At 34.5% G+C, this 15,414-nt stretch overlaps 2 protein-coding genes across 3 annotated transcripts; one reads left to right on the top strand and one right to left on the bottom strand.

The window, feature by feature from the left end:
- Positions 1 to 677: 677 nt before the first annotated feature.
- Positions 678 to 9,116, top strand: LOC25497845 (uncharacterized RNA methyltransferase pc1998). Of its 2 annotated transcripts, none has more exons than XM_039828269.1 (15): positions 678 to 906; positions 992 to 1,106; positions 2,525 to 2,636; positions 3,951 to 3,995; positions 4,095 to 4,162; positions 4,263 to 4,317; positions 4,428 to 4,507; positions 4,613 to 4,696; positions 5,173 to 5,286; positions 6,183 to 6,301; positions 6,396 to 6,513; positions 6,744 to 6,877; positions 6,965 to 7,121; positions 7,212 to 7,291; positions 7,929 to 8,609. In XM_039828269.1, exons 1-15 carry the CDS (start codon positions 740 to 742, stop codon positions 7,981 to 7,983), a joined length of 1,503 nt encoding a protein of 500 aa, XP_039684203.1. In that variant the 5' UTR covers positions 678 to 739; the 3' UTR covers positions 7,984 to 8,609. The 2 variants fall into 2 exon arrangements, with proteins under 2 accessions (XP_039684203.1, XP_013448020.1); XM_013592566.3 differs by lacking the exon at positions 7,929 to 8,609 and adding an exon at positions 8,868 to 9,116 and having other exon boundaries at positions 679 to 906.
- Positions 9,016 to 14,202, bottom strand: LOC25497844 (chloride channel protein CLC-b). The gene is made up of 6 exons (XM_013592565.3): positions 13,808 to 14,202; positions 13,526 to 13,726; positions 13,253 to 13,430; positions 11,731 to 12,263; positions 9,494 to 10,649; positions 9,016 to 9,329 (listed from the first exon to the last, which is right to left on the bottom strand). The coding sequence occupies exons 1-6, from the start codon at positions 14,020 to 14,022 to the stop codon at positions 9,222 to 9,224; spliced, it is 2,391 nt and encodes a 796-aa protein (XP_013448019.1). The 5' UTR covers positions 14,023 to 14,202; the 3' UTR covers positions 9,016 to 9,221.
- Positions 14,203 to 15,414: the final 1,212 nt, after the last annotated feature.

Raw genomic sequence — 15,414 nt, 5'->3', positions numbered from 1 at the left:
ATTATGCATTATCCCATCAATTGAGCTAAACTCACGATGACCGGATAAACTGTTTGACATACTCTCTCCAATCCTTTATTGAAGAAAAGAAACAAAAAATCATCAAAACCAAAACAATCATTAGTTGTTGCAATTTTTTTTGAATGTTTTTATAAATATACCCTCTTAAAAATTTGTGAAGTATTAAATATACTTTAAAAGTTGTGACTTTTTTTTATAAATAGAAAAAAGGGTAAATACCTCTTTTCATCCATGTAATATTAGCGAATTCCGATTTTAGTCCCTGTAAAAAAAAGATTTAGATTTTGTCTCTGTAATTTTAGATTCTTCCACTTTTGATCCCTCATTCCACCACGTTAGCAGAATCTGCATACATGGCATGTAAAATGAGGGATCAAAAGTGGAGGAATCTGAAATTACAAGGACCAAAAGTAGGAGGAATCTGAAATTACAAGGACGTAATTGATGCAGATTTTGCTGAAGTGATGAAAGAAGGGACTAAAAGTAGAAGAATCTGAAATTACAAGGACAAAATCTAAATCTTTTTATTTACAACACTAAACCCAAAATTCGCTAATATTACATGGACGAAAAAATATATATATTTACCCTAGAAAAAAAAAAAATTCACCGGAAAATGACACATATATATATTCTCTTTGATAAGGAAAGAAGATATTTTCGAACTTTACTTGAGTGTTTGTTATCCATTCCCGCCTCCAAACTCTTTCACCGGAAAATGACTCTCCGACTCATCTCACCGCCGCCATCCTTCCACCGGTTCACCTGTCATGCCACCACCCATCCTCCTCCTCCTCCTCCTCAAATCTCCACTGCAACCCCCATTTCTTCAACTCCACACCCCCCTCCACTAACATGCGCACTTCATTGCTCTCATTTCCAATCGTACGCTTCTTCACCCGAATTCTTTTCACTTGTGATTTTATCTTACTTTTTTATTTAATTTTGTTTTTTCGGTAATTGATTTTAGGTGTTCGGGGTGTACACATGAGCTTAACCTCCATCGTCCGGTAATAGTGGAAGATGCTGCTAATTTCTTTCGGAATTACGGTGTTACAGACTTCACATTTGATACTTGCAAATTGGTATCTTACTTCAATCCTTGTTAATTTTAACTAATTCTGTTTGATTTGCCTTTTTGACACTGACGCATGATATGACATGTAGACACCTTTAAAGCATAGACACTTCTGGGATTAGGTGTATTCCTGTGTTTGACACGTGTCCAACAAACATCCCTAAAACACTCATACGACATGTGTCAAACAAGTGTCTCAATTACTCCCTCCGTCCATAGTAAGAAAACGTGGTAGTGTAGATAATGTGTCTAGTTTGTGTGTGAATTTTACTAATTTGTCCTTTGTTTGTATGTGTATTAAATTTGATTTTTCATATTTCAATGCAAGTTAGTAGTATTAATTAGGGGTATGTTTATGAAAAATATAATAAATGCACCTACTAATTTGTATAGGGGCTTATATTTAGGGAGTAGACTTTTTGCAAAGGGGGTTTATATTTAGGGACAGAAGGGAGTATTATTTGTTTCTTGTTTCAAAATACCTTAGACACTCATTGGACACTTCTAAGACACATTGAAGATACATCTACGAGGGTTAAAGATGTGTCAAAACATTCAGTAAAAGATTAAAGACATTAAATTTGATTACATCAGTTTTAGCTTTTTAGTAGTAGATGGATCGATGAAGGTGAACGGCTATCATATATTATTTTAGATTTTTTGTTTTGTTTTGTTTTTGTGATGAAACCGTTTGTTCAATTTAGATGCACGCCTCCTCACACACACATATGTATATGTGTGTGTGTCGATGTCTGTGTCCTATACTTTTTACGATAGTGGTGTCGACATGTTTGTGTCGGAGTTTGTCTTTCATAGCTGGACACTAGTAATCATTTGAGAAAATAGTAAGGGATTGTATGTAATCACAACACCTTCAATGTGACGTGTTGTACTACTTCAGGTTTTTTTGAAGAGAATTGTTATTTTGACACAGTTTTGAGAACTAAATTCAACAACAATTTGGTTAATTAACTTATTTCAAGTATGTGGTTAATTAATATGACATTGGGTTGCAACTCATTAACCATTTATTGAATGTAATCAAGCGCAATTATAAACGTTATTAATCATAATGTTTAGGCGTTCAAATATACATGATATTTATTAACCATCCAAATTGTGTTTGAATATACATGATTTTCATTTGTTCACATATATATGATATCCACCGGCCATGATATGCGTTCAAATGTGCACCTGACAAATTGTGGTTAATTGCTTTTAAAATTGTGATTAATTACGTTCAGCGAATGATTAATGAGTTGCAACACCTTGTTATATTCAGTAACTCTCCACTAAATGTAATGAAACACACATTTAAACTGTGTTATCCATCTAAATCGCTGTCAAATTTGTGTATCAAAATATCACTTTTGAAACGTAAGAAGCTTACTTGGCTTTGGTTATTTGGGCTTCTTTTTGCAGTGGGGTTGGAGGTGTCGTGCGAAATTGGCCGTGCGTGGTTCTTCAACCAACCCTCTTATTGGGCTTTATGAGGAGGGTACTCATAACGTAATTGACATTCCAGAGTGCAAAGGTTTGAATTTCATTATATATGTTTTTAGTCCCTTTGGTAGATATGTTAGATTAGAACACTACTTATGTTAGTGTTTAATCACTGTGGTGATATACTATACCTTAAGTCTGCATTTTACTATTCTATGTTCTGCATTTTCTTACTTACTTTCATTTTAAATGTTCCCATACTAGGACAGTTCTTAGGCCAAAAAATGGTGAATTTCGGAACGCCCTTAAAGTAAGTTAAGAGCACAACTATGATTTAGAGTGAAAATATGTGAGTTCACTTGAATCACATGTGGTAACTTGGGGCATCAAACATTGATCTTAATCTCTTTGCATTGGAGATGCTCTTATAAACCATGTGACTAATGGAATTATGATCATCACTATTCGAAGAAATTATTCTCAGTCTTCTTACCAACTCTCTGCTTGTCCCTTCTTCTCTGCACCAAGTTACATCCCCTGTTGTTGTTCTTGATTAGAGTTCAGGATTTTACCGATTTAACTCCCTAAAATGCAATCTATCACAACATAACATGATATTAAATTTAATGAACTTTTCAACAAGTATTTGTGGGATGTCGCTGTTGGAAATTCCGCATTCATTAGGGTCTTCCCCTAGTGGCCTTCATTGCAGCCTCCAACACTTTCACTGTGTTGGCTTTGAGGCGGTGGGTTTAGTCTCACATCTCTTAGAGATATGGCCTGTGTAGTGTTTATAAAGCATGGGCAGCCCTCACCGTACAAGCTGGTTTTGTAAGGATGAGTTAGGCCCAATATAAAATCTAAGAGTCACAATGTAAAATGATCTTACAATAATTACGAATTTTTTAATTAACATGATCTTGCAATAATTATGAGTTTCTTAATTAACATCTTGTGGCATCTCAACTTATTGAGAAGGTATCTCACTAATTTCCTCATTAGGACTTGTTTATATACAACAAAATGAAGAATGAATAGAAGGACAAAGAGATCTGAAACTGCTAATACAGCAGAATTGTAACTGCTTTGTATCTCATCTAATAGCCCACTTGCCTGTTTCTTTTTGTTTTTCTAATTAAGTTAGAACTTAATACTTATGTTAGTTGAGAAATTTCTTAAGCTGGAAGTAATTCAACTTGGAACTATATATTTGTTCCATAATAACACAGTTAAAACACGGCGTTAACAAAATAGTACATATTTTTCATTAATATGGATGGAATTCTGTTGCATTTTACTTTTGTTTAATTTGTTTCAAACACTATGGATTTTTCTATCATTGTGTTGTGTGTGTTTTTCATCGACGTTCTCCTTGGTTGACATGAAACTAAATTAATATCTGCAGCTCATCATCCTAATATTAATGCTGCTGTGGAGCTGCTTAGGCGAGGTATTATCTTTTTTGTTATTGCCTGTATTTTTATTATATTTTTATTTATCATCAACTTCTTTTGTTTTTATTTATTTAGCTTTCCTCAACATTATCCAGGTATTACTGAATTAGATATTGAACCATATCTTGAAGATGAAGGCACTGGCAATTTGCGATATGTTCAGGTGAACTGTTCCTAAGAAATAAAATGCCTAGATGATGCATGCAGTTAATGATTGAGTTTTGAATTCGGGAAGTTACCTGACGGTGGGTGGGTGTTTACAGATGGCTGTGACAACACACAACACGTCTCTTCCCGCTGGGCAAAGATATATGAGTGGTTAGTTCTTGGCTCTGACTCATGAATTATGTGGAAAAATGTATTGGATATTTTCATTTAGTTAATGGAATTAAATTAACCATTATTTGATATAAAATTATATGTTTCAGGTAAGGTTCAGGTTACATTGGTTTGGAATTCAAGAAATGAAAAATCCCATGGTTCAGACAAACTGAATGCACTGGCAAATGTAAGCTTGCTGCTTTCTTTCTACCATATTTGTTCTACTGTAGCAGATTCTCTTGCTTCTTCCCTTTTCATCCTAAAAAGTGATGGTTCATTTGATTGATTGCAGTTTCTATGGAAAAATGGTGGGCCACAGAGCAGGCTTCATTTAATTCATTCAGTGTGGGCCAACTTTCAGACTACTGATAAAAATGTGAGCTTAAACTGTTCTAATGAAACAAATTAATGGCTGGTATTTAATGAAAATGGAAAGCGATATGCTGTATTTCATACAGGAATGGTTGATGTTGTCGTTACAGTTAGAAGAGAGGGCTCTTGGCTCACGTACTGGTTTTGAATACAAATCATATTGATGCTTTAAGTTTAAGTCATGAATAGTGGATACTGTTGCGTTTTAGTGATCATTGCCAATGATATCTTATGAAATGGGGGCTGACAGGAATGATGTTGATAATACATGTTTGAAGAGAAATTTCTGAATGCTGAGACCCTGAAACATGATATATGCATTTTAATAGTTATTGAAAATAAGCTACGTTTATCTAAACTTTCTTGTATGCGGATCTTCCAAACTTTTTCAGACAATCTATGGTTACTTCAACATGCTTGTGTAATTGTTTCTACCAAAAAAGGTCCATGCCTTTGAAAAATGCTTATTTGTTGTCTCAGATAATTTTTGGGAATAGATGGAGGCATCTTCTTGGAGAAAGAGATTTTTGGGAACATGTTGGTGGAATTGATGTCTCATTGGCCCCTTCTAGTTTTGGACAGGCAAACACACGGGTAAAAGTTCTAATTCAGCGGATCTCTTGATTTTACATGGAAATTTGCATATGCATTTAGTAAATCTTCCAAATTAGTACCTATCAAAGCATGGACACAAGGCCTCAAACACACACACTCATGTCATGTAAATAAATAAATTTTGATTTGTATGCACATACAGACATGCACATATATTGTTTAGCTACATGAAGAGGTATATGAAAATATGTCCAAAATGTTCTTAGTATGTATTGGACACATATTTCTAAGATGTCTTACCAGTTAATTTATATAACTTAAATACTTCTTAGAAATATGTTATTATTAATCACTAGAAAAGAAAAGGAAATATGTTATTATTAATGACTAGAAAAGAAAAGGACTGCACTGGATGGAACCCTCCAGTTAGCCAGAGTCTATGACTTCAAAGAGAAAAAGTCTCTGCACAGGCTTACAGCCGAAAGAAACCAACCACAGTAATAATAAAAATGATCTCTCTCTCCAGCCTAAAAACCATCGCTTCTCTTATACAGTATTCATTCCAGCAAAACTAACTTACTAAATCAACAAGTTATTTCTAGCCTTCACCATTGGGCTTCCTGCTATTTCTTCTGGTATAAACATTCCCTGGCCTAGGCCTTTGGTTTGGGTTATTGATAAATTGGCCTCCATATTGGGCCTGACAGTCTGGCATGCATGGGACGCAATAGGTTCTGTTTTTACCTTTTAGCTGCTTGAGTTTTAAAATTATTGAACCAAAAGGGTAGTCACATGAATGAGATGGATGTATGAGATTCGTGAAAACATTTGTTGATATGCATGCATGTGTGTATCCAGTGATGAGTGTATTCATATCAGTCGCTATGCCATTAGCATGAAAGGACTAATACATCTTTCTTGCTTTCTTTTATCAGGCTTTTGACTCCTTGCTACAGAAGTTACAGAAATATGTTCCATATGAATCATCTGTTGCTGATTTGTATGCTGGAGCTGGGGTCATTGGGTTATCATTAGCCGCGACAAGAAAGTGCAGGCAAGACCTGGTGGTTCTAAACCTCTAAAATTTATATTTTATATTTCTGCTACATAGTTGATTTGGAAGATTTATTTTTCTAGTTGCTTTACAGATCCATTAAATGCATTGAGATTAACAAAGAGTCGAAGGTATCTTTCGAGAAGACTATTCAACGTTTGCCTGCCACCGTTGACAGCAGCATCACTTGGCATCATGCAGATGCTTCAAAAGTTAGTACTGAATATTTGAAGCCTCGTCATATATTCTATGCTTTAATTTAATATGAAAATATTTTTTCTGATTCATAACTATCATTAGTACAACTTAAATTTTTGTATACGAAATGGAAGGGATAAATTATTTAAGTCCAAGATAGAAAGCATAGTGTTTCTTAGCTTTATTTTTTTTTCTTATCATGTCTTATTTGAAACTCATTGTATGGATCATTTGCAAGTAACAGGATCCTTTTTCGTGGCTTGTGGGCTCAGACGTTGTAGTCATCGATCCTCCTAGAAAAGGACTAGATTCATCTCTTATTGATGCATTGAAGAATATATCATTAGTGGCGCGTAAAGCTTTGTCATCATCAGAACGGTTGTTTATTTTGTGAATTTATCAAGTTTGATCAATTTGAAAATATTTCCCTCGGTCAGTGTCTGATTTAGTGCATGTTTACTGTAGCTCAAACTCAGTCCAAGAAGAGAAAAGACCATGGGTTTTACGTGCTAATGAAACTTCAGTGGCGCGTAAAGCTTTGTCATCACCCGAGGCAAACATTACTCCACTAGTGCCACAAACCCTTATTTATATAAGTTGTGGATGGGAAAGTTTTAAAGAGGTATGTTTGCACTCATGTTTATTTGAATGTACTTTGACTTATATCAAACTTGAATTCTCTATGCTAACTCTAAATGTTGCTGTCTGGCAGGACTGCAAGTCATTGTTGTCAAGTAAGGCATGGTATTTGGAAAAAGCTCATGGTTTTAATTTTTTTCCTGGTACTCAAAGGTAATTTCCTTGAAGTTCTCATCAATTTTATCTTTACCTAAAATATTTGTTACTTCTTACAATCTTCATTCTTGGAAAAAAAATCACTCTGAGTTACAAATCTTCCTTTTTACATTATTCTCTGAATTTCAATCTATTTGCATTTCAGCTTCATAAACCTAAACCTTTATATAGTTTTTAGGGTGAAGTACAATTTTGACCCCTTATCTTATTTTCTAGATTCAGTTTGGTCTCTTAACTATTAGAAGTTTCATTTGGGCCCCTTATCTTATTTTTTAGTTTCAGTTTGGTCCCTTTAATTTTATAAATTTCGATTGAGTCTTTGATCTTTTATTTTGTTCTGAAATGTTCTCTTATTATGGGAAGTTATGTGGTCCATTTATAATACAATTTAAATGGAAAGGACCGCATTGAAACCAAAAATGAAGATAAGATACCCAATTAAAACTTTTAAAAGTTAAAGCATCAAATTGAAACTAAAATTTAAGATGAAAAACTAAAAATATATTTTAGCCTAGTTTTTATGGCTCTTATATTTTTCTTTTATACTCATTGGTTACTCTGAAGATCATGTAGTAGACTGTACTGTGTCATCTTGCTCATAGCTATTCCTTTATTTTTTGGTGCACAATCACAGGTGTAGTTGTGTTTTGGTGTGTGTGGGAAAGAATAGGGCAAAGCTTTTAACCTAGTGTAGAGTCTGTGGAGGGGGAGACCTGTGAAACAATATTACTATTGAGATCCTGTTATTCCACCCGCATTAGTTCACACTTAAAATGTCCAATTTTGTGTGTGAGGGGATGTGTTGGGAGTCCCACGGTACCTAGAAATATGACCTAAAGTGTGCTTTAAAGGTTTGGACTGCCCCCACCTTACAAGCCGGTGTTGTGAGGTTGATTTAGACTCAAGTTATATTTTAACGTGATATCAGAATTTATCATAGGTTTATTATTGGGCCAAAATCTATATTACTCCACCCGGATGCTCCACATGTCTAGTCCTGGATGTGATGGTGTGCTGAGATCCCTGTTATCCTACCTTAGCAGTGTTTATAATGCTCGAGCAGCAGTGACCTCACAAGCCGATTTTGGGGAGTTGAGTAAGACAACCTAGATTCTAAGAATCACTAAATTAATATTGCGATTTAATGATATTTTTTCTGTTAAAAAAACGAAATCAATATTGTAAATAATGCGGACACCTGGGTAACTTAAAACTGCGTTTAGAGGGTATATTTGAACTCATTGTTTGTAACCATATTGATGGGTGATCCCCTACCACCCTTTACAGTCTCCTCCTTTCTCAAGACAACACTACTATATACTAATATTATTCCTGGGAAGTGTTTTCCCCGTCCCCATAAAATGTATTCTATACATATATACATATACTCCATGCAACGCCTATGCGGAGTGTTTTCCCTCAAATTACTATTTTATAATATTCAACTTTTTTATCTTTAGAAGTAAATTTGGGCGCATTTTGTGGTTGATTGAGCATAACTATTATAGGTTCCCCTCCTCCCCAAGCAAGTAAATAAAACAATATTAATTTGTCACTTGCCAATTGTTTGCAGCATTGAAGTTCTAGCGGTGTTCAAGAGGGGCCCTCAGAAAAAGAAACCAGGAAAGAAAAAGAAAAAACACTCGCAAGGAGCTGCTAGACATTAATGACCACATGATTCAGTACTGCCCAATTTTGCGCAGAAGAAAGAAACTGATAAATTTAGTCGCAGTCTAGTTTTGTACTGATCGAAAAAGGAATTTTGTTTCATTATTTGATAAACTCTACAGAAATAATTTAATGGATATAGTTTTTCATCTCATTTGTATCATATCCATCTCCATGCTTTTGATTCAAGAATACAAAACTTTGGAATAACTTTAATTGTCCCAAGAAAGTGGTTGGCCATTCCATGACTAGGAAATCTTCAATTTCTCTTCTGTCTGTTCTTAGATTTTGCCAGGTGAGGAAAGACCGTCAGAATGTTGTAGGCCAGTAGATCCTGTCTGGTCAATATCCCGATTACAGGGCATACCTGTGAGATCACATGATTTGGTTAGTCACGTATGATCATTTTGAATAATTAAATATTAGCCATGAGTTTTATGTTGCACCTGATATGCTACTAGAAAAAATATAAAAATATCTAATTCATGTTTGAATAGTAATGATATTTACTAGTATGTTAAAAATACTTACCCCTGATGCCTGATATTTCGGAACTACAAGCAGATGACGAAGTCCAACTTGCCTGAAGAGGATCATTGCCTTTGCAACTGATATGCTCTCTAGCACAGTAAATGGAGTTGTATTGGTGAGAGGATGTAGATCAACAAACATCTCCATTTCTTCCCTTGTTATAGCCACCTCTTCAATTTTCCCTTCTCTCTCGGCCAGCTCTACCCAGGTAAATTTCTCTCTCACTTCCCATTCCTCTGTTCTTCTTCTCTCTTTCAAGAAGAACCTCTTCTTTAATGCTTGGATAAGGTGAGCTCTTAAAATTAGTCCATGCAGTTCCGTTGCCCCATTGACCTGTCCTACTGGTGGCACTACCCCATCATCCATCACCGGGAAACCATTATGTGTAGTATTTTTCAATACATCTACTATCTTGGATACCTTTTCTACTCCTTGGAGGGAAATCACTGCTGGCTTTACATCTACAAGCTCGCCGACAGTGAGGTTTCTCATCCATGACTCAGGATTTGCATCCATGAAAGGAAGACCTTTTAAATGCAGTATAATCTCATAGATGCTTGGGTTGAAGCAATCTCCAACAGTTTTGGCTATTAGGAGAACAATCATTGTTATTGGCAGTAGAAGCAGATTGCTGGTAAGTTCAAGGAAAATCACACAAAGGGATACAGTCATCCTCATGGAACCAGCCATGAGGGAGGCTGCACCAAGTACAGCAAACAGTCCTTGGTCAATTTTTGTATGAGGTCCCATTAACATACCAACAAGGCGGCCGTAAGCCGAGCCCATAAGGATGATTGGGAGGAAGAGTCCAGTCGGCACAGCAATTCCGAAAGTAATCAGTCCTAATATGCAATACAGTGCAAAGAAAATTAAGAGGGAGGAGGTTTGATATTCATGAGGTGTGTTACTTGAGAATATGTTTCGAACAGCATCGTCATTAGTCGTAAGCAGTAGAGTAGCAAGATCGTTGTAGTGGCCAGGTGGGCAATTGAATTGTTTGAAATTTCCAGACCTTCCATTCGTGGGGCAGAGTTCTGACTCTGGAAGTGATGGATTACAAGGGGTGCATTTTGCTAGGAACGGGAGACCATATTGACATGCTGACGTGAATAGTACTACCGCAAGACTGAGAAGGAGTTTATGCATTTTTCCTTTCCTGCAATAATCAAAGGTTAGATACTTCCTCAGCAATCATATAATTCATAATTACCAAATTTTGTTGTATTGCAATTCTACATGTTTACTTATTTAGATGCCATAATTGTTTTCCTTTGCTGTTTTCTTTCTTTTTTTCATGTGAGCAATACAGCACTTACATGTTTATAATAACGTTTACTGTAACTGACACTATAATAGATTGACTTAAAAGCGGTTTTTGTTACTTTATTTTGCTTCGTTAACGATTTTGGTCCCCTTATTTCTAAATTCAAGATTTTAGTACCCTAGTTTTCAAAATGATTGACTTTTTCCCCACATATACATTTTCAAACAAAATTTTGATGAAGTGGCAAGTGAGATGCTTATGTGGCAACTCCATTGATTACAAGACACTGTCTAGGTGGATTATTACTTAACTGATTTCTTTTTCATCAAATTATATTGTTATGTATATCTCAAACAACCAAATTTGATTTGAAACACTGACTAGGTAATTTCTCACCGACATGGTGAATTCTTCTCACCTAATAGCTCATTTACATGTCATATACTCAGTTTTACAGAAGCATCTCACTTGACATATCATCAAAATTCAACCTCAACTCAAATGCATTTAGGTGAGAAGAATCTCACATATCCAGAAGAATCTCATTTATATGTCATATACTCAGTTTTACTGTGGGAAAAACGTCAAATATTTTGAAAACTGGGGGACCAAATTCTTGGATTTAGAAATGGGGGGACCAAAATTGTAAATGAAACAAAATGGATATCAAAACTTCATTTAAGGTTAATAAGTTCTTCTCTGGTAATGCATATGTGATTTAAAATTTTCTTTTTTGGCAAAACTTAGGTGCATTTCCTTATATGCTTTTTGTATGGTTCTTAACTAAATTATCCATGATTTCCTCAAATACATAATCTTCTCAAAGTTTGTTATAACAAAAAAAAAGTGTATTTTGTCAAGAACCATATGGAAAGCACCTAAGTTTTGTCCTTTTTCCCCCCCAATAATCATGTGACCTTAAAAGTTCATGATATGCAATATGTTGAGACTAAGGTTGTATATAGTTGCTTACTGATTGATTAGATTGTAGAGTCTGAGGACCTTGTGTAGAAGATGATTATAAAGGCTTCCCAATAATCCACCTATGATTCCAATGACTGCAACAGGGAGGATATCCATCACATGGTACCTAACAGTAACATTGCTAACATCAAACATGATCAGCCCGCCTGCACCGAAAAGGCCACATTTCCCGGAGTTGCAGATTTCAATGAAGGCCCTAAGAATTACCACCACCACAGCTGTGCAAAAAAAGGTTCTCCATAGAAGAGCACTTCTCCACCAGGTTGCTACCTCTTCAAGGGCAAAAAGAACTCCACCAACAGGGGACCTGAACGCTGCACAAACTCCTGAAGATGCACCACAGGTAATAAGATCCCGACGGTCACGATCATTGTTGAAATATCGCAGCCAGCGCCATTTGACTTTGTAATTGTCAGGGCCTCCTTGGCCTAGTAAGGAAGCTATGCAACTTCCTATATGTACCAAGGGTCCTTCTTTTCCAAGATCTAGGCCTGCAGAGACAGCTCCAATGCTTCCAATTATCTACAAGAACAAATGTATGAGATATGACTTTAGGAATTGATCATTTGCTGATAAAAACAATAATTAGGATATACTAATGTGATGTGAAGAAAAGGAATTTGTGCAATGCCACTAATTTGAACCCCATTTGAAACAAACTGAAGATTATTTAGTATTAGTGATGATTTAATAGAGGTGTAATATTAGCCGACTGATCTCGTATTGATGATTGAGATCAATTAATACGTGCAATTGTGGTTTTTTTTTTTTCGTTCACTGCAGTGGATCCAGATAATGCTATTGACCCTCATGGTTTTGTCACTCGTTAGACAAATTGCAAGCATTAAATGATTGAATCCAACAATGGTTGTATCACGATCCATCCATGTGCAAACTTTCCTTTTTTTTGCATATTATAAATCTTTGCTGGTCACTAGGTTGCTTTATTATATGCATCATTGCAAAAATTATGCTGCAATCAACAAAACAGTATGCAACTCTTTTATAGATAGATAAACTAAATCTCTTTTATAGATAGATAAACTAAATAAAGTTGAACATAAACTTGTATGGAAGAAAACATTCATTAGTAAATAAATTTTGGAAGCATTATTATCCTGCTAGATAATTGGAAGCATTATTATCCTGCTAGATAATTGGAAGCTTTGAGTGTGTCTCTGTCTGCTTAGATTTTATAAAAACAATCCCAAGAAACTATTTACCCACATTCCAAAACTCCTATTTTAACGGAATTGGAATGTGTGTAGATAAAAATCCGTGCAATCACGCATTGATGACTATTGGACAAGATCGGATAGTGCAAGATTTGAATTTTAATCTAAAATACGTAGCTTGATATCTTGACCATCCGATCTTCATCTGACGGCCATCAATGTGTCAAATTTGTGACTGCACGAGATTTTGATTGCATTACAAATAAACTCTTCTGAATTAACCAGAAGTAAAAGAATTAAAGCAATGTAAGAAACAAGTGAACCAAGCATTTCTACCTTAACAATCATTGTTGTAGCACCAAACATGTTAGGTGTATCAACACCATTAAGATAAGCTTTGATTTCAGGTATTCCAGGACCAGCTGCTGTGGGTGCAAAACACACACACAGAATAGCAGCAACAAATGTTAAAACGAAATTAATTCCCATGAAATATAGGAAACCTTCCAAGTACCTGTACCATGCATATCAATGCAAATCATACACTAACTTCAAATTATCACATTTTTGAAGTAAATTTTCTTAAGAAGAGCCAAATCACACACTAACCTTTCTCTATTGATGAATTTAAGAACAGCCAAAAACTTGTATCCAGCAATGTTCTCAACAGCAAGATTTATAAGAGTAGCTATAATACCAGTGAGAAGTCCAACAAGAAATGCAAGCACCCATTTCATGAATATGTATTGTAATACTTCAATTCTTGATCTACTTCTCCAACCATCTTTGAATAGATCATTCTCATTAGTCCTGCACATAAAAAAAAGTCAAAAAATGATCTTTCTAGCTATATTTATATATTAACAATAGCTACTTTATTTGAGTTCTTACTCATAATCTAAGCTTTCTATGTAGGAAACTTTTTCACCAACAAGAGCAAGTGGACTTGATGATAGTGTTCTACTCCTCTTGATCAATCTCTGGTTTAATGGATTGTTACTTTCTGGATCTATTTCTTGTTCTTCTTCTCTTTCAACTTCTTCTTCTTCTTCCATTTTGATGTTTTTTGTTGCACTTTCTAAAAGGTTCAAAGAACTCTCTCCCATTAGAAAAATAAACAAGTTGAGATAGATAGGTTATAAAGTTCTAAGGCTATGGATTTTGTGAATGCTATGTTTGTTTTGGATCAGAACAAAGTGAGACACCTCATCTATATGAAAAAAGTGGATACCATATTTGTTGCTTTCATCTTTGAAATCTATATGTTTGTATGTTTTTTGCATTTTAATTGTTTATTATTCAAATCCTGTTGAGAAAAATAATTGTTTATTGTTCAAATAAATACTTGACAACTGTTTTTGAGTATATGGTTCCATCTCTTTTTGGAAGTATTCACATGCTAAGTTGCATACATAATTTATGTTATAGTATTGCTTGAATTTTTAAGACCAGTGATTGAACTTATGTAGTTAATGAACTTCCGTTTATGATGAATTGTTCGAGAGAATTCAATTTCAAATATGATTTGAAAAAACTTTGGTCATAATGTGATTATATATCAGCCGAACCACAGATTACTAAGACTTTTTCATCGGCCGGTCGAGGGGTTAGACAAATAAAATAGTTTGAACTTTGTAGATGAAATTTTATTCACAAAAGACACTTGTCTTCCCAGGGTGGTTAATTTGGAAGAGTAATTCCTAAGTCCTAGCATAGTACTTCTGATTAAAATAAGGTACAAAGAAACAAAAGATTATTCTTAGAATAATCAAGGATTAATGACTTTGGGACTCGAGATAGTGAAATTCGATTATTCTTTGAGATGAGTGGATAGGAGGTGGTATTTCTTTGTTCATATCTTCTTAATGATTACTTTTATGCATATTTAATCAAAAGTAAAAGATGGTGCGTAAATAAATTTGATTATAACTTTAATGATTGATAGTACTAGCATATAGTATATTATTAAGTATTGCATCAACTATTGGTTGATTATGTCCTAAACACTGTCGTCATACAAAATTGCTAGTTAATGTGTAAATAACATATTGCATGTGAACCAATGGGGTTTAGTTTATTGAAAAAGGTTAGTTTTTCACAATGTTTTAGTTAATTGTGTTAGTAACATATAATTTGCATATGTAGAACACTCTTAAAACGAATATATATTAAGTATATCTTTTTCTTTTTCTTTTGTAAGGTAAGAAATATGTTTTAGTGCATTTATCTTTAACTTAAAAATTGAGTATCGCAGTCCTCTAACTCGGTGTAGGATCATAATAACAACAAAAAGAAATTTCATGAGAATTTTAACGCTATTGCATTCTTAAACTAATTTAGCTAGTATAATCTCGAGTCATGTTAGTTTTCATCTTTATCTTAACCTAGTATCATGTATCTCTACTATTAATTATTATAAAAGGTGTGAACCAAAATTAGCGGTTTTTAGTTTACAAAGTACAAAATCAATGATATGATAAGGTGTGAATCAAAATTCT

This window comes from Medicago truncatula, chromosome 7, assembly GCF_003473485.1.
Source record: "Medicago truncatula cultivar Jemalong A17 chromosome 7, MtrunA17r5.0-ANR, whole genome shotgun sequence".
Taxonomy (NCBI): Eukaryota; Viridiplantae; Streptophyta; class Magnoliopsida; order Fabales; family Fabaceae; genus Medicago; species Medicago truncatula.
This window is presented reverse-complemented; position numbering and strand designations above follow the sequence as displayed.

Coding starts and splice junctions, on each gene's coding strand:
- LOC25497845 (XM_013592566.3), top strand. CDS start 740: ATGACTCTCCGACTCATCTCACCGCCGCCATCCTTCCACCGGTTCACC. Junction 2,637..3,950: donor TGACATTCCAGAGTGCAAAG/GTTTGAATTTCA, acceptor TAATATCTGCAG/CTCATCATCCTAATATTAAT. Junction 6,302..6,395: donor GCCGCGACAAGAAAGTGCAG/GCAAGACCTGGT, acceptor GTTGCTTTACAG/ATCCATTAAATGCATTGAGA.
- LOC25497844 (XM_013592565.3), bottom strand. CDS start 14,022: ATGGGAGAGAGTTCTTTGAACCTTTTAGAAAGTGCAACAAAAAACATC. Junction 10,650..11,730: donor CTCTACAATCTAATCAATCA/GTAAGCAACTAT, acceptor TGATTATTGCAG/GAAAGGAAAAATGCATAAAC. Junction 9,330..9,493: donor CGAAATATCAGGCATCAGGG/GTAAGTATTTTT, acceptor GTGATCTCACAG/GTATGCCCTGTAATCGGGAT.